The following is a 26,787-nucleotide window of genomic DNA, read 5'->3' on the forward strand; positions in this document are numbered from 1 at the left end:
GAGTAAGCATCTTTTAATTTCATGGCTGCAGTCACCATCTGCAGTGATTTTGGAGCCCCCAAAAATAAAGTCTGACACTGTTTCCACTGTTTCCCCATCTATTTGCCATGAATTGATGGGACCAGATGCCATGATCTTAGTTTTCTGAATGTTGAGCTTTAAGCCAACTTTTTCACTCTCCTCTTTCACTTTCATCAAGAGGCTCTTTAGTTCTGACACATTCAGTTCAGTTCAGTTCAGTCGCTCAGTCGTGTCCGACTCTTTGCGACCCCATGAATCGCAGCACACCAGGCCTCCCTGTCCATCACCAACTCCCGGAGTTCACTCAGACTCACGTCCATCGAGTCAGTGATGCCATCCAGCCATCTCGTCCTCTGTTGTCCCCTTCTCCTCCTGCCCCCAATCCCTCCCAGCATCAGAGTCTTTTCCAGTGAGTCAACTCTTCACATGAGGTGGCCAAAGTACTGGAGTATCAGCTTTAACATCAGTCCCTCCAATGAACACCCAGTACTGATCACCTTTAGGATGGACTGATTGGATCTCCTTTCAGTCCAAGGGACTCTCAAGAGTCTTCTCCAACACCACAGTTCAAAAGCATCAATTCTTTGGCGCTCAGCCTTCTTCACAGTCCAACTCTCACATCCATACATGACCACAGGAAAAACCATAGCCTTGACTAGACGAACCTTTGTTGGCAAAGTAATGTCTCTGCTTTTGAATATGCTATCTAGGTTGGTCATAACTTTCCTTCCAAGGAGTAAGCGTCTTTTAATTTCATGGCTGCAGTCACCATCTGCAGTGATTTTAGAGCCCCAAAAAATAAAGTCTGACACTGTTTCCACTGTTTCCCCATCTATTTCCCATGAAGTGATGGGACCGGATGCCATGATCTTCGTTTTCTGAATGTTGAGCTTTAAGCCAACTTGTTCACTCTCCACTTTCACTTTCATCTAGAGGCTTTTTAGTTCCTCTTCACTTTCTGCCATAAGGGTGGTGTCATCTGCATATCTGAGGTTATTGATATTTCTCCCAGCAATCTTGATTCCAGCTTGTGCTTCTTCCAGCCCAGCATTTCTCATGATGTACTCTGCATATAAGTTAAATAAGCAGGGTGACAATATACAGCCTTGATGAACTCCTTTTCCTATTTGTGTGGGTCTTATACTCTTTTTTCTATTTGACCCCCATGGTGGAGGACAAAGTCCTGAAACCAGTAACATCTTGCAAAATTCTGACTCCCAGAGAGAGAGATGAGCTTGTTTTCTGTTATGTGGAATCCCTGGGATTCTGGGGGCAGGTATATGGTGGTCATCTTCTTCACTTAAAATAGAAATCAGCTGATCCTCTTTAACCCATGGTGTCACCAGCCAAGGCTGACATGTAGAGTTGTCCGTCCCAAGGAACGACATGAGGAGCCTGTTCTATTTTCAGGTGAAGCCCGGGGTCAAGAAGATCTTCTGCGTCTACTGGAAAGACACAAAGGAGGGCGGCCGCTGGTCCAAGGATGGCTGTGCTCTGAGACAAGCGAACAAGACTCACACGATATGCAGCTCCACTCACCTGTCCAGTTTCGCTGTTCTCATGGCCTTGCATGGCCAGGTAGGATGTAACTATTGAATTCCTCTAGCTAACCCCTTTTGAGGCCCTGCTAGGTGGCCCTATGGTAAAGAACCTGCCTGCCAGTGCAGGAGATGTAACAGACGTGGGTTTGATCCCTGGGTTGGGAAGATCCCCTAGAGAAGGAAATGGCAACCCACTCCAATTCTTGCCTGGAAAACCCTATGGACAGAGGAGCCTGGTGGGCTACAGTCCACAGGATCACAAAGAGTCAGACACAGCTGAGCAACTCACACTACTACACTACTGGGTGGCCATCACTGCTATAAAGAAAAGTTTAACAGATCAAGTCTGGAGTGATAGGAGAAGCATACTGCTTTAGATAGAGTGATCGGAGGAGAATGAGCTATTCAAGCTGAAATCTGAATATTAAGTCAGCAGTGTTACAACGTGGATGAATCTCAAAAATACCACGCTGAGTGAAAGATGTTAGACACAAAGGACCATATACTGTAGCGTTCCACTTACATGAAATGTCTAGGATAGGCAAATCTGGCCTTCCCTGGTGGTCAGTGGTTAAGGATCTGCCTTATACAAGGGACACCCTTGGGTATAAGACATTCTTACACAGGGTTTGATCCCTGGTCTGGGAGGATCCCACATGCTGAGGAGCAACTGAGCTTGTGCTCTGGAGCCTACTAGCCACAACTACTGAGCCCACGTGCCACGAGTACTAAAGCCGACTCGCCCTAGAGCCTGTGCTCTGCAATAAGGGAAGCAGCCACAGTAAGAAGCCCTCACACAGCAACAAGAGAGTCGCCCCCACCCGCCACAACTAGAGAAAGCCCACAAGCAGCAATGAAGACCCAGCACAGCCAAATATAAAATAAACTTTAAAAATAAATGTTTGGAATAGGCAAATCCATGAGACAGAGCACACAAACCCAGTGGGTTCTAGAAAGAATAGAGTGAATGAGAGGGAAGTGGGAAAAGTCAGGTTTGGAGAGAAGGGAGCAGAGGAAAAGTGTCAGACCACAAATGCCATAGTCAGGAGTTTAGATTTCATTCAAATTGCAGTGGAGAGACAATAGAGGATGTGCATCAGGGATGCTACAGATTTATGTTATTAGAAAGTATCTCTGGCTCCTGAGTCAAGAATGGTCAGCAGTGCAGCAGAAGTAGCCCGGCAGAGAGATGATGGTGCTCAGGATTTGGATGGCAGCTGCAGAGTTGGTGGGAAAAGGTCACCTATATATATATATATCCTAAAGGTGGGTTCAGAGGACTTATTGATGACATCGGCTGGGTGACAGCACACAGGAAGTCTGCACCCCTCCCCTCATTGCAGAGATATAGGTGGTCTGCCTATTTTGGGATGCCAAATTCCAAGGGGTGGGAGAATATAATCCCAGGGCAGGAAAGCATGACTGTGGTCCCCTCTCTGCTGGGTCCCAGGAGGAGGATCCCGCACTGACTGTGATCACCTACGTGGGGCTGAGCCTCTCCCTGCTCTGCCTCCTCCTGGCGGCCCTCACCTTCCTGCTGTGCAAAGCCATCCAGAACACCAGCACCTCGCTCCACCTGCAGCTCTCGCTCTGCCTCTTCCTGGCCCACCTGCTCTTCCTCACAGCCATCGACAGAACTGAGAACAAGGTACTTATACTGTCCCAGAATGTGCCTGCCTCAGGGGATCCTGAATTCATGGGGCCATGCTGCCTCGGACCCCTCAATAAAATAGCCTAGGGTCCTAGATGGAGGATGCATGGTGAGGTGAGCAGTGCTGGCATTATCAACCATCTTTACTTTCAACGACCATGATCTAATAGCAGTGCTTCTGAACTCAATGCCAGTATTAAGGAGAGGTCCTGGGGCCATTCTCCACCCTAACAGACCCTCCTGGTGACACCTTCCTCCTCCCCCAGGTGCTGTGCGCCATCATCGCAGGTGCCTTACACTATCTCTACCTGGCCTCCTTCACCTGGATGCTGCTGGAGGGTCTGCACCTCTTCCTCACTGCACGCAACCTGACGGTGGTCAACTACTCCAGTATCAACAGACTCATGAAGTGGCTTATGTTCCCAGTGGGCTATGGAGTCCCAGCTGTGATTGTGGCCATTTCTGCAGCCTCCAGGCCTCATCTTTATGGAACACCTGATCGGTAAGATTGACTCTCACCCTCTGCCATGGACAGATTTGAGGGCAGTGTTATTGGCAATGATTCGGATAAACACAACAAATGCACTCTACTTTCCCTTTGAGTGTAAGGGCTCTAACTTCTTTCCCAGTGAGGCAGGGAAAGATGATGTGGAAAATTTTGCAGTTAGGTCCCAGCTTTATCCTTCCCATAATTTGTGACCTCAAGTCCTCAAGTCTCATGCTCAGTTGCTAAGTCATGTCCAACTCTGTGATCCCATGAACTGTAGCCTGCCAGGCTCCTCTGTCCATGGCATTTCCCAAGCAGCAATACTGGAGTGGGTTGGCATTTTCTCCTTCAGGGGATCTTCCCAACCCAGGGATCAAACCCATGGTTTCTGCCGTGTATCCTGCATTGCAGGCGGATTCTTTACCCCTGGGCCACCTGGAAAGCCCCCTCGAGTCTCAGTGCCCTCGTTACTGAAACGGGGATAATAGTCATCTCCATGGTTCACCACCCTCGAAATACTGGTATTAAAATTCAACAGGTCTGTGCTTGTAAACTGTTTCATGTAGCAGTAACACATGGAAGCAAACAATCAAAGCCTGCATTGTCATCAGCTGACATTTTCAAGAAACATTGGTAAAGTTCTCTGTTATAAAAAGATGTCATTTCGTGTCCATTTCATGTGCTTTCTTTTATCTCCCTTCGTGTTCCTTTTCCCATTGTTCCCAGATGCTGGCTTCACCTGGACCAGAAATTCATCTGGGCTTTCCTTGGACCTGTCTGTGCCATTATCTGTGTGAGTGAATACGTGGCTCCAGTGTTCCTGACCTAAGCAGAAGCACCAGACATGCTGGGTGCAGAATAGAACAGGGACACGCATTTTCTCAATTATATGGTTTGATTTTTCCACCTGCTACCAATTCAAATCCATGTGCTGGGAGGTAGGGGTCGTGTGCAATCTATAGCAGACATGGTACATTTTGTTTAATGGCTTTTCAATTTTTTTTCAGTATAGTTGTTTTACAATGTTTTGTTAACTTCTACTGTACAGCAAAAGGAATCAGCCATACATATATGTATATATGTCCCTTCCATTTTGGGTTTCCCTCCCATTTAGAAGACCACATTGTGCTCTACAGTATGTTACCACAAATTGAATAGACACAGTACATTTTAACTTGTATTCTCCATGGTCTGTGTCACTCTTGCAGGTGAATTTTGTATTTTTTGTCATGGTTTTTTGGATTTTGAAAAGAAAACTTTCCTCTCTCAACAGTGAAGTGTCAACCATCCGGAACGTAAAGTAAGTTAAGGTATTTTCTAAATAAAATGGTATTTTCTAACCCCCTTTTCTTCTACTCACTTCTTACTGGTCCCTCCTACATATCCACAGAGACATAGATGCACAGTCAGCCTCTAGGAACTAGCAAGATCACTGCCGCCTTCCACTGCCACAATGAGAAGCTATATTCAATTACCGGGACTCAAAAAAAGAAAGTGAGATAGATATTATACATGTTATAAAATTTAAAAAAAATTAATTAAAAAAAAAAGTGAGATAGAAGTTTATATTACTCTCATGCCACAGAACAGAGCTCCACAGAGCGATCCAGGACTCAAGCTCTTTCTATTTTTGTTGCTCCGCCAGCCCGTAGGATGTTATATCCCATCCATGGGAAGGAAGTGACATGCAATTTGCCAAGTTCCATATTTACTCATACCCCATTGGTTAGACTTTGGTCATGTGGTGACACCTAGCTGCAAAGGAGGCTGGGAAATGTAGTTCCTAACTGGGCATGCATGTGTCCTTGATGAATCTCAGAAAGGAAAGAGATCTAACACTAAAAACAAGAGGAGGGACTTCCCTGCTGCAAAACACAAGAGGCAATAGTTCAGGAAAGATTTAGGTTAAAATATATTTTGTATAATACTGTTTCCAAAAATTGGGGACTATGAGTATTTTTTTTATTTTGCAGCATCCATCTTTTTTTTAATTTATTTTTAAGTGGAGACAATTGCTCTTCAGTGTTGTGTTGCTTTCTTCCATACAACAATGTGAATCAGCCATGAATATACATATATCCCTCCCTCTTGAACCTCCCTCAACCCCCCGCATCCCACCTCTCTAGGTCATCACATTGAGCTGATCTCCCTGTGCTATACAACAGCTTCCCATTAACTATCTTACCCATGGTAATGTATATGTTTCAATGCTACTCTCTCATTTGTCCCACCCTCTCTCTCCTTCCCCTGCTGTGTCCACAGATCTATTCTCTATGTCTCTGTCTCTATTCCTGCCTAGCAAATAGGTTCATCAGCACCATTTTTCTAGATTCTATATATATGCCTTAATATATGATATTTATTTATTTATTTGTTTTTCCCTTTCTGACTTACTTCACTCTGTATAACAGGCTCTAGGTTCATCCACTTCAGTTCAGCTGACTCTCATTTGTTCCTTTTTCTTGCTGAGTAATATTTCATTGTACCTTTGTTATGTATGTACCACAAATTGTTTATCTATCCATCTGTCAACAGGTTGCTTCCATGTCCTGGCTATTGTAATTAGTGTGCACCATCCGTCTTAATTTGAACTTGTAGTTTGCTGAGGTTTTCATTGTAATCACAAAAACAGCACATTTGTTACTTGTTTATTATTTGTCAAAAGTTTTCAAAATATATAAAGTTAAAAGTGACAGCCCCTTGCTCCCAGTTTTCCTACTACTTTACCTACCAGGAAATCCAGAGGTAAGAAACTGTATGATATGATGTATCTGATATTTTCCCAGGCCTTTTTCTGTGCATTTTCTATAGAACAGAGCATACATACAATAGCATCACACTACACAAATTGTTCCTCAACTAGCTTTTCTCAGTTACATACTATATTTTAAAATTAGAGATATATAGATATATAAATAAGGTGACCTTGCATCTCAGTTTTCCTGGAATGGTCCCAGTTTATGTTTGCTGATGCATTATGTTTTAATAACATCCCTTTTTTATTGAAGCATAGTTAATTTACAATGTTCTGTTAGTTTCATGTGTACCACAAAATGATTTGGTTACACACACACACATATATATTATATATTCTTTTTCAGATTCTTTTCTATTATAGCTTGTTACAAGATAATGAATATAGTTCCCCTGAATTGCACTCCTTTTGATCTCAAAAGCCTTCCTGCTTGAATAACAAACTATAAGACCTCCCCATCTATAAGTGATATAGACAGAATGAGACAAAGAACTTTATAGTTTTAGAATGTTCTGCATGTGTATGGTACTAATTTGGGTGGCGCTAGTGGTAAAGAACCCACCTGCCAATGCAGGAGACACAGGTGATGCGGATTCGATCCCTGTGTCAGGAAGATCCCCTGGAATAGGAAATGGTAACCCACTCCAATATTCTTGCCTAGAGAATCCCATGGACAGAGGAGCCTGATGGGCTACAGTCCATGGGGTTACAAAGAGTCGGACATGACTGAAGCAACTTTGCATGCACAATTTTGTTCTACGTGCTGTCCTAAATATGTCCCATATGTTAAGTCTCAATATTTTCAGCAACCCTATGAAATAGGACTATTACAAATATTAGAGAACTGAGTTACAGGAAAGTAGGAAAATTCCCCCGCAGTGCAGGGATTAGGATTCATCGCTTTCACTGCGATGGCCCAGCTTTGACCCCTGATCAGGGAACTAAGATCTCCCAAGCTGCATGATATGGCCCAAAAAAAGGTGGGAGGGGTGGAAAGAAAGCCAGAAAGTAACTTTCCCAAGGTCACAAAGTTAGTTAGTGCTGGCTTGGATTTAAAACACAGGCATTTTAGCTCCAGAGTTGCTCACCATTAACAACTATGCTGTAGGAATGGTCACAACCATTATCAGGTTTCTTTACATTATCAATTATTCCTACCCAGGATGCTGACACTCAAAGCCACAGCTCAGCTCTTCATCTTGGGATGCACGTGGTTTCTGGGACTCCTGCAGGTGGGACCGGCTGCCCGCGTCATGGCTTACCTCTTCACCATCATCAACAGCCTGCAGGGCGTCTTCATCTTCCTGGTGTACTGCCTCCTCAGCCAGCAGGTAAACAGTGGCCTCTTTCTTTGTATATATATAAATTAGTTCTGTCTGTTCATTTTTCTAAGTCTATTTATTTTTGGCTGCATTGGGTCTTCACTGCTTTGTGTGTATGGGTGTGTGCGGGCTTTCTCTAGTTGCAGAGAGCTGGGCACACTCTACACTGGAGGAGTTCCTCATCACAGTGGCGTCTCTCATTGTGGAGCACAGGCTCTAGGGTGCTCGGGCTTCAGTAGTTGCAGTACGTCGGCTCAGTCGCTCCATGGCACGTGGAATCTTCCCAGACCAGGAATTGAACTGATGTCCCCTGTATGGGCAGGTGGATTCCCATCCACTGTACCACCAGGGAAGTCCAGCAGATGCTGCTGATGGCCCCCTCATAGCCCTTTGGCATTCTATTCTACATGCCCATGATTGTTTATTATAAACACCTGTGCCAGTGCCAGTGGGCTTCTTACTGCCCACAAGACATGCCTGGTTCATGTGCAGGGAAAACTGGTATTTTCAGAGAATAGTGACCCTTGAAAGCAGCCTCAACCAATGACTGATGGGTGCTAGTAGACGGATGCCCCAGCTCCCTTGTCTCTGAGGTGAATAACCCTGAAGTATGTCCTATGCTCTCTCCAGAACCCCACCCCCCCGTGACACTGAACCCCAGCTGTCCACAGTGGAAACACAGAATGAAGGGTTATACATCTTTTATTAGCTCTCTTTCTTTCCCTGTCTCACTTTTGCACAGATCTACTGGTGTTTCTTGGGTGTACCTGTGTGCTCAGTTGTTCAGTTGTGTCTGACTCTTTGCAACCCCATGGACAGTAGCCCACCAAGTTCCTCTGTCCATGGGATTATCCCAGCAAGAATACTGGAGTGGGTTGCTATCTACTCCTCCAGCAGATCTCCCAACCCAGGTATCAAACCTGCATTGACAGGTGGATTCTTTACCACTTAGCCACCTGGGAAGCTCCTCTGGGTGTTCGTGTTCATGTTCAGTTGTTCAGCTGTGTCTGACTCTTTGGAACCCTATGGACTGTAGCCTACCAGGCTCTTCTGTCCATAGGATTTTCCAGGCAAGAATACTAGAGCACGTTGCCATTTCCTACTCCAGGGGATCTTCCCAATCCAGGAATCAAACCCGTGACTCTAGTGTCTCCTGCATCGGCAGGTAGATTCTTTACCACTAGTGCCATCTGAGAAGCCCTGAGAGCTAGATTGAGGAATTTTCTTCCTCAATTTTCTTCTATCTTATTCCTTTGCATATGCACATTTTGTTAATTTTCTATGACAAATGTGTATCCTGTAATATGAAAAAAATTATTGTGGTAAATTATACATAACAAAATTTGTCATTTTAACCTTGTTAATTGTACAGATCAGTAGCATTAGGTACATTGACATTGTCATGCAACCATCACCACCATCCATTCTAGAACTTTTTGATCATCCCAAACTGAAACCTCGTATCCCTTAAACAATAATGCTGTATTCTCCCCTGCCAAGCTCCTGGTAACCACTACTCTACTTTCTGTCCCAGTTAATTTGACTATTACAGGTTCTCAACATGTGGAATCATACAGTAGTTGTCCTTTGGTGTCTGGCTTATATATTTCCTGATGGCTCAAATGATAAAGAATCTGCCCTCAGTGCAGAAGACCTGGGTTCAACCCGTGAGTTGGGAAGATCCCCTGGAGAAGGAAATGGCTACCTACTCCAGTATTCTTGCCTGGAAAATCCCGTGGACAGAGGAGACTGGCAAGCTACAGTCCATGCGGTCTCAAAGAGTCAGACACAACTGAGTGACTAACAGTTTTTTTAACACATATATTTCACTCAGTGTAATGTCTCCAAGGTTTATCCATGTTGTAGCCTGTTTCAGAATTTTATTCCTTTTTAAGGCTAAATTACATTCCATTGTATGCATATATCACATTTTGTAGGAAAAGGTTTTTCATAATGTTCCCATCCTCTTCCTAACTCACTGACTTTTCTCTTCTCCAACATTAACAAAAATAATCCTGGTATTTTCTTCGATGTTCCAGGTCCAAAAGTGGTTTGGTGAGATCATCAAATCTAAATCTGAGTCTGAGGCTTACACACTTTCCAGCAGGTTTGGTGCTGACTCAAAACCCAGTGAGGTAAGACTTGGGGTTTATTCTAATGTGCCACGCCTTGACACACCAAACTTCCTTTCCCTTGTCTTAGAACAAGCTCCTTTTCATGCCGAGTGTGGGGAGGAGTCCTTTTCCTGATGACTTGGTTTGCATTCCTCATTCCCATCATATTGTTTCTCACTGTTTCTTTCTTGCTCACTAATAGTGCCTAACCTGGCTGTTGTATTAATATATATTCTCATCATTCCAAGTAGGGGATAGTTAGGGAATTTGAGACTGACATGTACACACTGCTGTATTTAAAATGGATAACTAACAAGGATCTACTTATTATACAGGGAACTCTGATCGATGGTATGTAATAACCTAAATGGGAAAATGATTTGAAAAAGAATAGATACATTCATATATGTAACTGAATCACTTTGCTGTGCCCCCGAAACTAACACAGCATTGCCAATCAACTATGGTAGTGGTGGTGGTTTAGGGGCTAAGTCATGTCTGACCCTTTGTGGCCCCTTGAACTCTAGACTGCCAGGCTCCCCTGTCCATGGGATTTCCTAGGCAAGAATACTGGAGTGGATTGCCCTTTCCTTCTCCAGTTGATCTTCCCAACCCAAGGATTGAACCTGTGTCTCCTGCTTGGCAGGTGAATTCTTTACCACTGAGCTGCCTGGGAAGCCCCAATATAAAAATAAAAGCTTTTTAAAAAATAAATAAAATAGATAACTAATAAGAACCTGCTGTATAGCACAAGGAACTCTACCCAATACTCTGTAATGATTTATGGGAATAGCATCTAAAACAGTGGATACAGGGACTTCCCTGGCGGTCCAGTGGTTAAGACTCCATGTTTCCAATGCAGGGGCCATAGATTCGATCCCTGGTCAAAGAACTAAGATCCTGCATGCCGCATGGCATGGCCAAATTTTTTTTTTTAAGTGGATATGCTGAACAGGAGAAATAAACACAACATTGTAAATGAACTATAGTCCAATAAAAATTAATTTTTTTTAAAGTATGGGTAAAACATATCACCAGCACCACTACCATCTAAAGTAGACTCCTTTAGGGGGAGACTTACAATCACAGACATAGCAGAGTGGTCATCGTCCCTCGAAATATGGCTGTTTCAAAAAGAGGTGGACTTGAGCCCCATGGAGGTAGTGGATACTACAGAAAGGGATCCAGAAGAGGAAGCCCACCCCAAATGTTCTACATAATTATAGAGGAGGAGTGCATGTAATAATGGGACCTTCCTGGGAGAGGAAATGGTCCTGTTAGAAAGAGAACCTGTCTGGAACTTGGTTGTTGGTTTTGTTTGTTCTTTCATTGAGCTAACTCAGGATTGATGGCATCAAGGAATGCGCTCCAAGTACTACCTGAGACTTCTCTCCACAGTTGTCCCCTAACTGATCTTTTATAGAAATGAGAGGACATACTTGTAAGAAGGTATGTCACTAGACAGGCTCCAAAGATTCTAATCCATAAAAATTCTCCCAATCTTATTTGGCTTTATGTCTTCCATGTACATGCCTACCACATCTGCTAACCAAAAAGCCTTAGAATGTGTTACTTTTAAGCGAACCAAAATTGAGAAATTTCTGAAACACTGTTTCTACATTTCTTGAGAAAATATGGAATTTTCTTCAGCAGTGGAAATATTGAGGTCACTGAAGAAACAGTGACCTCCAAATTCTTTCTTGGGGGAAGGGAAGGGGAATTCATTCTAAACCTTTCCAAAAGGACCAAGAAGAAAATGGAACCAGGAAAAAGTGTTAGGGCAGGCATGTCAAATGATCAGAACATTTCTTTTTGGAAAAATTTTTTATAAATATTAAGCTTACAGAGAATAGAGCCAATCAAGTCATAAGAAAAAATATTAAGTTTAATATTCTCAATAAGAGTAAAATTGTTATAGCTGCTAACCACTGGCTGTGACCTTTGAAATGTTTCCCAGATAACCCAAAAGAATTCCCAAAGCTGCCAGCACTCCAACTACTAGTTTCCCACAATGAATAAGGATACGTTGTTATTATTATTATTATTGCTTAACACTATGGAAATTGAATGAGTGTATCTTTAAAAAAGAAAGGATACATGATATATTTACATATTATATATTTATGATATATTTTATATGTAGCTACATTTAAGAAATATAATTGCTTTAATTAGAAGAATTTCTGAAGTTTTTCCTTTTTTTATGCAGAGAGTATGAGTAAAAAGCTAACAAAACCCTTTGTCCTTTATAGACAAACTTGATCTTGGGTTAACTTTCTAGCTCTGCTCCCCACAAACTTGATAACATTGGAAGGCCGGTTGTATAACCAGGGAATACTGCTTATGGGAAAGTCTTGCTCAAGCACAAGAAATTCTGCAAATGAACAATAAATACCAGGAGGGAAGGCATAGCTTTGGACTTCCTGTAATAACAATCAGGAATCCTATCTTCGTGGGCAGCTGTAGGGAGATACTTGTTCCTCTGTGGAGCCTGAAACTTCTAAACCAAGCTACAACTTGTAGGCGGCAAAGAGAATATTTATTGAGTTCTAGAATATGTCCAACAGTAAAGGAGAAAAGGAAAGATATAAGCATCTGAATGCAGAGTTCCAAAGAACAGCAAGAAGAGATAAGAAAGCCTTCTTCAGCGATCAATGCAAAGAAATAGAGGAAAACAACAGAATGGGAAAGACTAGAGATCTCTTCAAGAAAATCAGATATACCAAAGGAACATTTCATGCAAAGATGGGCTCGATAAAGGACAGAAATGGTATGGACCTGACAGAAGCAGAAGATATTAAGAAGAGATGGCAAGAATACACAGAAGAACTGTACAAAAAAGATCTTCACGACCCAGATAATCACGATGGTGTGATCACTGACCTAAAGCCAGACATCCTGGAATGTGAAGTCAAGTGGGCCTTAGAAAGCATCACTATGAACAAAGCTAGTGGAGATGACAGAAGTCCAGTTGAGCTATTCCAAATCCTGAAAGATGATGCTGTGAATATGCCAGCAAATTTGGAAAACTCAGCAGTAGCCACAGGACTGGAAAAGGTCAGTTTTCATTCCAATCCCAAAGAAAGGCAATGCCAAAGAATGCTCAAACTACCGTACAATTGCACTCATCTCACACGCTAGTAAAGTAATGCTTAAAATTCTCCAAGCCAGGCTTCAGCAATATGTGAACTGTGAACTACCTGATGTTCAAGTTGGTTTTAGAAAAGGCAGAGGAACCAGAGATCAAATTGCCAACATCCGCTGAATCATCGAAAAAGCAAGAGAGTTCCAGAAAAACATCTATTTCTGCTTTATTAACTAAGCCAAAGCCTTTGACTATGTGGATCACAATAAACTGTGGAAAATTCTGAAAGAGATGGGAATACCAGACCACCTGATCTGCCTCTTGAGAAATTTGTATGCAGGTCAGGAAGCAACAGTTAGAACTGGACATGGAGCAACAGACTGGTTCCAAATAGGAAAAGGAGTTCGTCAAGGATGTATATTGTCACCCTGTTTATTTAACTTATATGCAGAGTACATCATGAGAAACGCTGGACTGGAAGAAACATAAGCTGGAATCAAGATTGCCAGGAGAAATATCAATAACCTCAGATATGCAGATGACACCACCCTTATGGCAGAAAGTGAAGAGGAACTAAAAAGTCTCTTGATGAAAGTGAAAGTGGAGAGTGAACAAGTTGGCTTAAAGCTCAACATTCAGAAAATGAAGATCATGGCATCCGGTCCCATCACTTCATGGGAAATAGATGGGGAAACAGTGTCAGACTTTATTTTTTTGGGCTCTAAAATCACTGCAGATAGTGACTGCAGCCATGAAATTAAAAGACGCTTACTCCTTGGAAGGAAAGTTATAACCAACCTAGATAGCATATTGAAAAGCAGAGACATTACTTTGCCAACAAAGGTTCATCTAGTCAAGGCTATGGTTTTTCCTGTGGTCATGTATGGATGTGAGAGTTGGACTGTGAAGAAGGCTGAGCACCGAAGAATTGATGCTTTTGAACTGTGGTGTTGGAGAAGACTCTTGAGAGTCCCTTGGACTGCAAGGAGATCCAACCAGTCCATTCTGAAGGAGATCAGCCCTGGGATTTCTTTGGAAGGAATGATGCTAAAGCTGAAACTCCAGTACTCTGGCCACCTCATGCGAAGAGTTGACTCATTGGAAAAGACTCTGATGCTGGGAGGGATTGGGGGCAAGAGGAGAAGAGGATGACAGAGGATGAGATGGCTGGATGGCATCATTGACTCGATGGACCTGAGTCTGAGTGAACTCCGGGAGTTGGTGATGGACAGGGAGGCCTGGCGTGCTGTGATTCATGGGGTCGCAAAGAGTCGGACACGACTGAGCGACTGATCTGATCTGATGGTAAGCCAGGAACATACAAAATTCAACAATACCAACACAGTAGCTGCCTTCAAGGAACTTAGAGTCTAGCCCTTCTTTATGGACAAAAAAACCAACATCCCAGGGGTTGAAATTCTAGAGTGGGATACTATAGCCACACTTTTTTTTCCAAAAAAAGAATTCTTCATCCTGTAGAAGGGGAATCTAGGGGAGAATGGATACATGTATATGTGTGGCTGAATCTCTTCACTGTTCTCTGGAAACTATCACAACATTTTTAATCAGCTATACCCCAATACAAAATGAAAAGTTAAAATTAAAAAAAAAAATAGTAAGTGAATCTGGGTAAAAGTTTTTGTTTTTGTTTTTTTTTTAGCCCCGGCCGGCCCCCGCGCCCGCCCCCGCGGCCCGGCCGGGGACCCCGCCCCGCGCTTCCGGGAGGGGTAGGAGGCTCGCGGCCGCCCGGCGCCCTAGGCCGCAGCCGCCCTCGCCGCCAGCCGGGCCGGGTGGAGGTAAAAGATTTTAAAAAAGAATTCTTCACCCTGGATTTTTGAGAAGTCCTCCCACTGTAATCTAAAGACGTGCAAAATGCTAGGATTTCAAGCCATCCTTGCCTGCTGAATGGAGCTTTCTGGCTTTAACCCACTCCAACTGTTCCTGTCTGTTTTGTTGTTCATTTCTTTGTTTTTTATCCTGACACCTAGCTTTAATCTAAACATCTTTGGGGTGGGATGTTTTCTAGGCCAAGTGAAGAGAAAATACTATAAGTAGAACATTCAGCTCTACACGTCATGCATGTGGATCTGGTTGGTATCATGAAGAATGAAGGTGCAGACAAGGAGAATCATTATACATGTCATTCCTGGAGAGGAAAAGTTTGACCTTTACTTCCTGAAGTGTTTGTTCTGCATAATGGAATCTCAATAAATGTGCATTCAATTGGATTTCTCTTCACTACTGTTTTCAATCAATGCTTATTCCTGGATACCCAAATCATGACCATTGCAAATACTCCATGGACTTTTTGTGAATGAGGGAGCCCTTGTCAAGGCCTTTTTCTCAAGTTCTTTCTCTTATCCTAAACGTGCTTTTTAAACTCAAACCATCAGCTTCTTCCGAACCATCACCTGTACCTCCTTTCTTATCCAGGCTAAATCTCACGATCACCCAAGTCGAATGATTCTCCCTCATACTTTCAACACCTTTGCTTCCTCATTCTGATTCCTTACTTAGTTTTGCTATTCAGTCCCCAAGTGGTGTCTGACTTTTTGCAACCCCATGACTGCAGCACTCCAGGCTCCTCTGTCCTCCACTGTCTCCTGGAGTTTGCTCAAATTCATGTCCATTGAGTTGGTGATGCTATTGAACCATCTCATTCTCTGTCACCCCCTTCTCCATTTGTCTTCAATCTTTCCCAGCACCAGGGTCTTTTCCAATGAGTCAGCTCTTCACATCAAGTGGCCAAAGTATTGGAGCTTCATCATCAGTCCTTACAATGAATATCCAGGGTTTATTTCTTTTAGGATTGACTGGTTCGATCTCCATGTAGTCGAAGAGACTCTCATGAGTCTTCTCTAGCACCATAGTTCGAAAGCACCAATTTTTCAGCACTCAGCTTTCTTTATGGTCCAACTCTCATATCCATACATGACTACTGGAAAAACCATAGCTTTGACTATATGTACCTTTGTCAGTAAAGTGATGTCTCTGCTTTTTAACACACTGTCTAAAGAATGTTCAAACTACCAGACAATTGCACTCACTTCCCATGATGGTAAAGTTATGGTCAAAATCCTTCTAGCTAGGTCTCAGCAGTAGATGAACCAAGAACTTTCAGATATAAAAGCTGGGTTTAGAAAAGGCAGAGTAACCAAATTACCAATATTTGCTGAATCATAGAGAAAGCAAGGGAATTCCAGAAAAACATCTACCTCTGTGCAAAAGCCTTTGACTGTGTGGCTTATAATAAACTGTGGAAAACTGTTAAAGAGATGGGAATACCAGACCATCTTACCTGTCTCCTGAGAAACCTGTATGCTAGACAAGAAGCAACAGTTAGAATCTTATATGGGACAACTGACTGGTTCAAAATTGAGAAAGGAGTATGACAAGGCTGTATGCTGTCATTTTGTTTATTTAAACTTATACAAGGAACACATCATGCAAAATGCTAGGCTGGATGAGCTACAAGCTGGAATCAAGATTGCCAGGATAAATATCAACAACCTTAGATATGCAGATGATACCACACTAACGGTGGAAAGCAAAGAGGAACTAAAAAGCCTCTTGATGAGGATGAAAAAGGAGAGTGAGAAAGCTGACTTAAAACTCAATATTAAAAACTTAGATCATGGCATCCTGTCCCATAACTTCATGGCAAATAGAAGGGGGAAAGGTGGAAGTGACAGATTTCCTCTTCTGGGGCTCTAAAATCACTGCAGATAGTGACTACAGCCTTGAAATTAGAAGACAATTGCTTCTTGGAAGGAAAGCTATGACAAACCTAGACTGTGCTAAAAAGCAAAGACTTCACCTTACCGACAAAGGTCCACATAGTCAAGTCTATGGTCTTTCCAGTAGTCATGTACGGATGTGAGAGTTGGACCATAAAGGAGGCCGAGTACTGAAGAATTGATGTTTTCAAACTGTGGTGCTGGAGAAAACTATTGAGAGCTCCTTGGACAGCAAGATCAAACCTGTCCATCTAAAAGGAAATCAACCCTGAATACTTTTTCAAAGGACTGTCGCTGAAGCTGAAACCCTAATACTTTGGCTACCCGATGCGAACAGTCAACTCATTATAAAAGACCCTGAAGCTGGGAAAGGTTGAAGGCAGAAGGAGAAGAGAGCAACAGAGGGTGAGATGGTTGGATGGCATCACCGATTCAATGGACATGAACTTGGGCAAACTCTGGGAGATAGTGAGGGACAGGGAGGCCTGGTGTGCTGCAGTCCGTGGGGTCACAAAGAGTTGGATACGCCTTGGCAACTAAACAACAACTAGTTTTGTCATAGCTTTCCTTCCAAGGAGCAAACATCTTTTAATTTCGTGGGTGCAGTCACCATCTGCAGTGATTTTGGAGCACAAGAAAATAAAATCTGTCACTACTGCCACTTTTTTCCCTTCTATTTGCCATGAAGTAATGGGACCAGATGCTATGATCTTAGTTTTTTAGTGTTGAGTTTCAAGTCAGCTTTTTCACTCTCCTCTTTCACCCTCATCAAGAGACAATTTTCTCTTCACTTTCTGCCATAAGGATGCTGTCATCTGCACCCAGGACTGATCCAATCATAGGAGGCACTGTGGATTATTGCCATCATTACATGTTCCTTTTTAATAGAACCTTGATTATTTTAATATTTAGGACAGCAACATACCTGGTCCCAAGGGTCAGTAGAGATTGATTTCAGCCCAGTGATTCTGAACTGGAGATGATTTATCCCCACCATTAGTGACATATGGCAATGTCTGGAGACATTTTTGATTGCAGTAACTTGGGCAAGGGGGGATGATACCGGCATCTAAGCAATAGATGTCAGGGATGCTGCTAAACAGCTGCTAGACAGCACTCACATACACAGCAGAGTTATCCATCCCTAAATATCAGTAGTGATGAGGTTGAGAAACCCTAGTATAAACTAGCCATAGTGATGTCCTTTCCATTTGCTAGAAATTGGTTTAGGACCATTTGGACCAGTTCTAGCCACTGAAATGTAAGAGACACCTACTGGAACATACTTTTTCTCCTTGATAAAAAACAGACACTTTCCTGGAGTCCCAAGCAAGGTGTGGGAAGGAAGAAGGGATCCAAGTCAGAGCCCCGGGGCTCCGTGGGGCCCGACCCGCTGTCTGGAGTCCCCCTTTCCAGACCATGTCCGGGCCCACCTGGCTCCCCCCGAAGCAGCCGGAGCCAGCTCGAGCCCCTCTGGGAGAGCGCTCCCCAGCTCGAGCCCCTCTGGGAGAGCGCTCCCTCGAGGGGCCGAGGGGCCTCCCCCGCCCACCGAGCAGCGCTCCAGCCCCACCCCTGGGTCAGTTTTTGCCCCCTCCCATCTGAGCAGTGTTACCAGACCCCCGGGGGACCGGAGGACCGGGGGCTAGCTTGGCTGGGGTGCCACGGAGCACCCCAGCACTCGCAGGGCCTCCTCCCAGACAGGGGAGGCTTGCGCCCGGAAGTCTGGATGCTGAGATAGACTCCCTGACCAGCATGCTGGCTGAGTTGGACGGGGGTCGAGGTCACGCCCGCGGCAGCCTGAACGGCAGGCTTACGAGCCCCCTGAGCCCCCTGCCTACCGCTCAGGGTCAGGCCCCTTGAGGCCGAATGGAGGGGCGCTTCCTCCCCCGCCGCTCCCAGGGTCCCCCTATGGGGGCCCCACTCCGGCCTCCTATGCTACGGCCAGCACCCCCGCCGGCCCTGCCTTCCCTGTGCAAGTCAAAGTGGCACAACCCCTGAGAGGCTGCGGCCGTCCCAGGCGGGGGGCCTCTCAGGCCTCCGGGCCCTCCCTGGGCCCCCATTTTCCTCTCCCAGGCCGAGGTGAAGTCTGGGGGGCTGGCTACAGGAGCCACCGCGAGCCAGGGCGGGGGGTTAAGGAGGAGGCCCCGGGGGTCTCCGGCCCTGCAGGCGAAAGAGGAGGCGGGTATGGGTCCCAGGTCCCTCTGAGCCAGCCTCCCGAGAAGGAGCTTGAAAGGCTGACCAAGAAGCTGGTGCACGACATGAACCACCCGCCCAGCTGGGAGTACTTCGGCCGCTGTGGTGGCTGCGGAGAAGACGTGGTCGGGGACGGGGTCGGGGCCGTGGCCCTGGATCGCGTCTTCCACGTGGGCTGCTTTGTGTGTTCTGCGTGCGGGGCCCAGCTCCGGGGCCAGCATTTCTACGCCGTGGAGAGGAGGGCGTATTGTGAGAGCTGCTATGTGGCCACCCTGGAGAAGTGCTCCACGTGCTCCCAGCCCATCCTGGACCAGATTCTGCAGGCTATGGGGAAGGCCTACCACCCGGGCTGCTTCACCTGTGTGGTGTGACACCGCGGCTTGGACGGCATTCCTTTCACTGTGGATGCCACGAGCCAGATCCACTGCATCGAGGACTTCCACAGGAAGTTTGCCCCAAGATGCTCAGTATGTGGTGGGGCCATCATGCCTGAGCCAGGTCAGGAGGAGACCCTGCGAATCGTAGCTCTGGATCTCAGTTTTCACATTGGCTGTTACAAGTGTGAGGAGGGTGGGCTGCTGCTGTCCTCTGAGGGTGAGTGTCAGGGCTGCTACCCACTGGATGGGCACATCTTGTGCAAGACCTGCACTGCCTGGCAGATCCAGGAGCTCTCGGCCACCGTCACCACCGACTGCTGAGTCTCCCCAGGAGCACCTGCTGTGCCCTCCCTTCCCATCCACCACCTTCCCCAACAACTACCTTTATAACTTTGTCACCAAATGTTGTCTCCTCGTTCTCCAGTCATGAAATAACAACCCTGCCAGAGTTTACAAAAAAAAAAGACAAATTCAAGGAGAGCTTGCCAATTACTACCTAGTTTTAGCTGCTATCATATAATAATATGATGCTTACAAAGGAGATAGCATGGAAATCCTAAGGATGGAAGAGTGGAAAGTCAGAATTAAGTTGGGCCTTATGATGTTGTTAGGTTATGACTGTAACCAACCCTTGAACTTTTCAATATGTAAGACAAATGAACTCCTTTTGTTAAGTCACTTTGGGTCAGGTAATCTGTTACTTGTAGCCTAAAGCATTTTTCCTTATGAACCAACCATTTTTCTTCTCCACTCTCCATCAAAGCAGTGAGATCCCAGAATCATTCATCTAGGAGCCATTACAAATGTGTGCTTTCTGGGCTAAACGAGACCTCTCAGGCTACCTGGAACTCACTCTTCCTATCCCTCGTCAACTTCCCCATGTGTGGAGTTCCAGTTTTTCAGTTCTTTCTTCAATCTGCATCCCCTTTCTCTATATAAGGTTAGAGACCTCATTTCCTACTTCTCAGAGAAAATAAACAACAGCTGATGGAAATTCCCTCAGCCTTCTGACATCTCTTACAGACATACCTACATCCATACTCATCTTTGATTCCTTCCCCCATTGATGCTCATCATCTCCTCTCTTCTTCCACAATGGCAGAGGGGTCCCTCCTCTTGTTTAAAACTAACCTCCCCCTCTGTGCTTTGGATCTTGTTCCCCTGATGCCTCTTTGGGAACCTCTCTCCACCGATTATCTCCCCCCTCTCCTGAGTCTTTCACCTTTCTCACATCCTCACCTTCCTCGGGTGAGGAAAGATGCTCTTTGCTCATGCTAAAGATGGATGAGCAAACTTTTTCTAGATTTTTCAGGCTAAATCCAGTGATAGATAGATGATATACTTGTGCTCTGTTGCTTCAGTCTTGTCTGACTCTTTGCAACCCTATGGACTGTAGCCCGCCAGGCTCCTCTGTCCATGGAATTTTCTAGACAAGAATACTGGAGAGGGTTGCCATGCCCTCCTCCAGGAGATCTTCTCGACCCAGGGAAGAGACCTGTGTCTCTTGCATCTCCTGCATTGCAGGCGAGTTCTTTACCACTGAGCCACTGGGGGATCCCAGAGGATAGCATAGACAGTCACAGATCCATTTGTGTGATGTATGTATAAAGGGTTATATGTGTACATCTCTTTAGAAACGCAAAGACTTTCTCTAGCTCAATGACCATATAAAAACAGGTTGCGGGAAGGATTTGACAGCCCCATCCCAAGCTATGGGCTTCCCTGGTGGCTCAGACGGTAAAGAATCTGCCTGAAATGCAGGAGACCTGGGTTCAATCCCTGAGTCAGAAAGATCCCTGAAGAAGGGCTGCTGCTGCTAAGTCACTTCAGTCGTGCCTGACTCTTAGTGACCTCATGGACCTCAGCCTACCAGGCTTCTCCATCCATGGGATTTTCCAGGCAAGAGTACTGGAGTGGGGTGCCATCGCCTTCTCTGCTGGAGAAGGGAATGGCAACCAATTTCAGTACTCTTGCCTGGAGAATCCCATGGACAGAGGCTACAGTCCATGGGGTCACAAAGAATCAGACATGACTGAGTGATGAATGTTTTCACTTTCACACTTTCCCAGGCTATAGCTTGCTGGACCCCATGATAAAGAGAGAAAGATGGCAAATTATAGGAAAATGGCCACCTGCACCTGTCTCAGTTCCCCTTCACTCTCTACCTTAATATATCTGCCTCTTTGAACCCAAAATCTGCTGGGACCCATAGCAGATGGGTGGGCATGAGAGAGATATCTCGGGGGGAAGCCCCAAAGGGAAATCTGGGGTTGAAATGTCTTCCCCATGCACCAGGTGGAAAGTTTCAAGATAAACTGAAGAGAACTCTGGGTGAAAATTAGACATAGTTCATCCTATGAAGAGTTTGACTCCTCAGGGTCCATGAACCTCCTGGATAAGGTCAGCATCATTCGTGTGTGTGTGTGTGTGTATCTCTGATCCATCTGGATCCCAAGAACTTCAAGAGGAGCTCTGCTCCTGAATCTAGAAGCAAGCAAGGAGATTGGGGAGCATGGAGGTGCCTCTGCACACCTGCCTAGTATACATATGGACCCCCTTGGGTGAAGAATCCATCTTCTTTCATCACTTGGGAAACTGTCACCACTCAGAGTTCTCAATTCCCAAGTCTGAGTCCCTAAGAAAAATGACAGCCCTTGAAAAGACTCAACAGGTGGAAAGAGTATGGTCAACATAATTGTCACCCAGCAAAGTTGAGCTGCTGGAGTAGACAGACAACAACTTTAAAAAATAATAATAGGGCTTCCCTAGTAGTTCAGTGGAGAAGGCAATGGCACCCCACTCCAGTACTCTTGCCTGGAAAATCCCATGGATGGAGGAGCCTGGAAGGCTGCAGTCCATGGGGTCGCTGAGGGTCAGACACGACTGAGCGACTTCACTTTGACTTTTCACTTTCATGCATTGGAGAAGGAAATGGCAACCCACTCCAGTGTTCTTGCCTGGAGAATCCCAGGAATGGGGGAGCCTGGTGGGCTGCCGTCTATGGGGTCACACAGAGTCGGACACGACTGAAGTGACTTAGCAGCAGCAGTAGTTCAGTGGTAAAGAATCCACCTGCCAATTAGGGAGACACAGGTTTGATACCTGACCCGGGAGGCCCATGTGCCGCAGAGCAACTAAGCCGGAGCACCACAACTCCTGAGCCTGTGCCCTAGAGCCTAGGCCCATACTCCACAGAGGAGAAGCCTCTGCAATGGAAGCCCATACACCACAACTGGAGAGAAGCCCCCACTCCCCACAACTAGAGAAAAGTCTGAGCAGCAACAAAGACCCAGCACAGGCAAAAATAAAATATGTAAGTGAATCAAAATTTTTTTTAAAGAATGATAAAAAAGAAGGATGCAAAGAGATTCGAGTTCAGCACCAAATGTTCTATGGAAATAAATAGAATAAATAAAAAGAGTCATTTTACTGGATGAATCAAAGAAGATGATCACTGTTAAGAGACAAATTAATGAGTTAAAAGACCATGTGGAAGAAGCATTTCAAAAAAAAAACAGAGCACAATTCCAAAAGATGAAAACCATGAAGGGAAAAAATCAGCCTTGAAGACCCAGGAGATCTGCTACGGGAATAAGTGGGGGTAGGGGCTGGAAGAGTATGGAGCACCCATGTTCAGGTCTCTTCTACCCCAGAAGTTCTCTCTGCTACAATAACATTCTAGTTCTCTTCCTAGCCAAAATTGTAGAAAAACTGTTTACACACTGCTGTCCCCACTTCCTCCTACCCCCTCACTGCTCAGCCCACTGTAGTCGGATTTCTGTCCCCAATACATCCAAGAATGGCTCAATGTCCCAAATGCTCCTTCAGTACCAAGTCCACTGACTGCTTCTCAATTTTTCTAACTTGACCTTTGGGTCACATCTCACTCTGTTCACCCTCATTTCTACTTTCTTTTTTGACAACCAAATATTTTAGGGGTTTTTTCCAGCTTTATTGAGATTTACTTAACAAATAAAATTTGTATATATTTAAGATGTACAATATGATGTTTTATCTATATATGCATTATCCCCCTTTTTTTTTTTGTTTTTTGTTTTTGCTTTTGTTTGTGGCTGTGCCGGATTGTTGTTGCTGCCCACAGGCTTTCTCTAGTTGCAAAGAGTGTGGGCTACTCTCTCGTTGCGGTGCATGAGCTTCTCATTTCAGTGGCTTCCCTTGGTACAGGTCACAGGCTCTAGGTGCACAGGCTTCAGTAATTAATTGTGCCTCTTGAGCTGTAGAGCTTGGGCTGAGTAGTTGTGACACACCAATTTAGTTGCCCCACAGCTTGTGGGATCCTACTTCCCAGACCAGGGATCAAACCCATGTCCCCTGCATTGGCAGGCAGATTCCTGACCACTGGACCACCAGGGAAGTCCCCCCTTTCCTTCTGGAAGCACTCTCTTCTCTTGGCTTCCCAAACACGACGGTGGTCAACCTATCCCAGCTTGCCCAGGACTTCGCCACCTCTGGCACAGAAAGTCCTGCATCCCACGAAGCACTCAGTTCCAGGAAAACCAGAAACATGTTGCAAACTCATCTTTCTCCTTTCCCATGGTGTCTTAGTTTGGGCTCTCCCAAGAGAAAACTCTGAGACGAGGATTCGAGTGCAAGTAATTTATTTTGGAGGTGATCCTGGGAAATACCAGCAGGGGTGCAAAGAAGTGGATCAGGGGGAAAAAGACAGCAGGTACAAGGTGGGGGCTTAATCCCAGCAGGGACCGCTGGGCAATAACTGGGACAAGGATCTCAGAGTCATCTCACCTGAGAGGTGAGGGAGCTGGGACATGTGTACACCAAGTTCAAGGTTTTGGTTGAGGGTTGTTCCAGGAAGCGTTTTCCCCCAACACTTCTCACCTGCCATCTGCCAAATAAGGACTCCAGTGGCAGCTGCTGGCCATCGGAAGTCACTGAAAATGTGAGGACCAAGGATGTAAGTTGGATGTGACCACACCTGCTACACACAGGATTGTATCCTTGGGGTTTCCCTGGTGTCTCAGTGGTAGAGAATCCCCCCACTGATGCAGGAGATGTAGGCTCCATCCCTGGTCCCCGAAGGTCCCACAAGCCCTGGAGCAGCTCAGCCTGTGCTCTAGATCCAGGGAGCTGAAACTGCAGAGCCCATGTGCCACAACTACTGAAGCCTGAGCCCCCTAAAGTCCATGCTCCACAACAAGAAACACCACCATGAGAAAAGCACACGACAGTTAGAGAGTAACCCCTGCTCTCTGCAACTAGAGAAGAGCCCTCACAGCAACAAAGATCCAGCACAGCCACAGAAATAAATATCTAAATAAAAAAAAATTTTTTAAGATTCTACCCTTGACCCAAGAGAGGTTCTTAGAATCTGGCAGAAGTTCACAAACCACCTAAATGTAAATGTGTTGTTTGCATGAGCATTTTTTCTTCCCCATCTCTAGTAACAGTAACTCCTTCTTTTCCATGATTTGAGCGGAAAACCTTGGAGTCATTCTTCACCCTGCTCTTTCTCTCACACCGAGCGTACAGTTCATCAGCAATCCCACTAGCTGTATCTTCAGATGTAGAGTTCTTCCTGCTTTTGCCATTAGCTCCCGGGTCCCCATCACCCCTCACCCGCATTATTATAACAGCCCCAGGAGGGCCACAGAGGACCATCAACAGAGCCAGAGCCCAGTTCCTTTTCTCCTACCCCAATCCAGGATGTCTGTTCTACCACATCACATTGTTCCTTTCCTAGAACTGCAGTCTGAGGCAAGAGCTACAAGGTTAGAGTTTTCAGGGATAATTCAGGTTTGTAGACAGCCCTTTGAAAGGCAGAAAGTGATATAGAAAAAAATCAACCATGCAAGGCACATTGCTTTGCCAACAAAGGTCCGTCTAGTCAAAGCTATAGTTTTTCCAGTAGTCATGTATGGATATGAGAGTTGGACCATAAAGAAAGCTAAGCACTGAAAAATTGATGCTTTCGAACTGTGGTGCTAGAGAAGACTCATGAGAGTCTCTTTGACTACACGGAGATCAAACCAGTCAATCCTAAAAGAAATCAACCCTGGATATTCATTGGAAGGACTGACGCTGAAGCTGAAGCTCCAATACTTTGGCCACCTGATTCGAAGATCTGACTCACTGGAAAAGACCCTGATGCTGGGAAAGATTGAAGGCGGGAGGAGAAGGAGACAACAGAGGATGAGACGGTTAGATGGCATCACAGACTCAATGAACATGAATTTGATCAAACTCTGGGAGATAGTTGAAGGACAGAAAGCCTGGCATGCTGCAGTATATGGGGTTGTAAAGAGTCGGACATGACTGAGTGACTGAACAACAACAAGAAATGCAGAATCCAAATCCCAGCTCTGCTCCTTATCCACTAAATGACGATTGACAAGCCATGAGCCCCCTCTGAGCCTCAGTTTTCCCAGCTATAAAATAGGGCTGGTGATTATTCCAAACTCAAAGAACCATCATGAAGATTAAATGAAAGCTACTCCATCTATCTAGTGCACAATATATGCTTGATAAATCATGGCTTTTTTATGGCTGGTTTGCTTTTTTATGGCTGGTTTGCATTTTTGTGTGGCAGAAACCAACACAATACTATGAAGCAATTTGCCTCCAATTAAAACCTATGGCTTATTCATGTTGATGTTTGGCAGAAAACAACAAAATTCTGTAAAGCAATTATCCTTCAATTTTAAAATAAATAATTTTATTTTAATTGTGGCTTTTTTTTAACCACCAAGAATGCCCAACCTTTGGTCCCCTGGACCCAAAGTGTTAAAGAAGACCTCCTTCATGTTGTCCTCACTACCTGAAATTGGACAATGGTGAGAGATGCAGAAGGGAGATAGTTCCACTGTGAACCACTCCCCAAGAGTGTGACTCAGAAAAGTGACCACAGCCCCCTTGTTTCCCCATTTCTCAACACACGTTTTGGAAGAAACTGGACCTTCCTCTTCTGAGATGGGCGAACTTTCCCTGACCCCAGGTAAACAGTTGCTTGGGCCAATGGTCCCCTGGGTGGAGAGCTTAGAACAGGATGCCCACCCACTCTGAAGTCCTGGGCTGTTGTTGTTCAGTCGCTAAGGTGTGTCCGACTCTTTACAACCCCATGGACTACAGCACGCCAGCTTTCCCTGTCCTCCACTGTCTCCTGGAGTTCAAGTTCATGTCCACTGAGTTGGTGATGCTATCTAACCATCTCATCCCCTCCCGCCCTCTTTTCCTTTTGTCTTCAGTCTTTCCCTACATCGGGGTCTTTTCCAATAAGTCACTTTTCGAATCAGGTGGCCAACGTATTGGAGCTTCAGCTTCAGCAACAGTCCTTCCAATGAATATTCCTTTAGGATTGACTGGTTTGATCTCCTTGCAGTCCAAGGGACTCTCAAGAGTCTTCTCCAGCATCAGAGTTCGAAAGTATCAATTCTTTGGCGCTCAGCCTTTTTAATGGTCCAACTCTAAGGGCTGTGTAGAGCATTAATTTTGATACTGATGAGCTAGGGGCAGGTGTGAAAATGGGAGG

The 26,787-nt window shown here is 45.1% G+C and overlaps 1 protein-coding gene and 1 pseudogene across 6 annotated transcripts in view; both read left to right on the plus strand.

The window, feature by feature from the left end:
• Positions 1 to 15,204, plus strand: part of ADGRE3 (adhesion G protein-coupled receptor E3) — a 65,005-nt gene extending 49,801 nt beyond the window's left edge. For 2 of the 6 annotated variants that reach the window (XM_024994847.2, XM_024994846.2), the window contains exons 9-16: positions 1,432 to 1,599; positions 3,013 to 3,210; positions 3,480 to 3,715; positions 4,427 to 4,493; positions 4,909 to 5,000; positions 7,618 to 7,786; positions 9,817 to 9,912; positions 15,003 to 15,204. In XM_024994847.2, the coding sequence (XP_024850615.1) occupies positions 1,432 to 1,599; positions 3,013 to 3,210; positions 3,480 to 3,715; positions 4,427 to 4,493; positions 4,909 to 5,000; positions 7,618 to 7,786; positions 9,817 to 9,912; positions 15,003 to 15,011 (1,035 nt within the window). In that variant the 3' untranslated portion in view covers positions 15,012 to 15,204. Of the gene's footprint in view, positions 1 to 1,431; positions 1,600 to 3,012; positions 3,211 to 3,479; positions 3,716 to 4,426; positions 4,494 to 4,908; positions 5,001 to 7,617; positions 7,787 to 9,816; positions 12,613 to 15,002 lie in introns of those variants that run through there. The other 4 variants (XM_005228631.5, XM_059888536.1, XM_059888537.1 and 1 more) reach the window with 3 other exon arrangements.
• Positions 15,205 to 15,307: 103 nt separating this feature from the next.
• On the plus strand, positions 15,308 to 21,266 carry LOC132345689 (thyroid receptor-interacting protein 6-like; annotated as a pseudogene).
• The last annotated feature ends 5,521 nt before the right edge of the window (positions 21,267 to 26,787 follow it).

This window comes from Bos taurus, chromosome 7 (genome assembly GCF_002263795.3).
Source record: "Bos taurus isolate L1 Dominette 01449 registration number 42190680 breed Hereford chromosome 7, ARS-UCD2.0, whole genome shotgun sequence".
Taxonomy (NCBI): Eukaryota; Metazoa; Chordata; class Mammalia; order Artiodactyla; family Bovidae; genus Bos; species Bos taurus.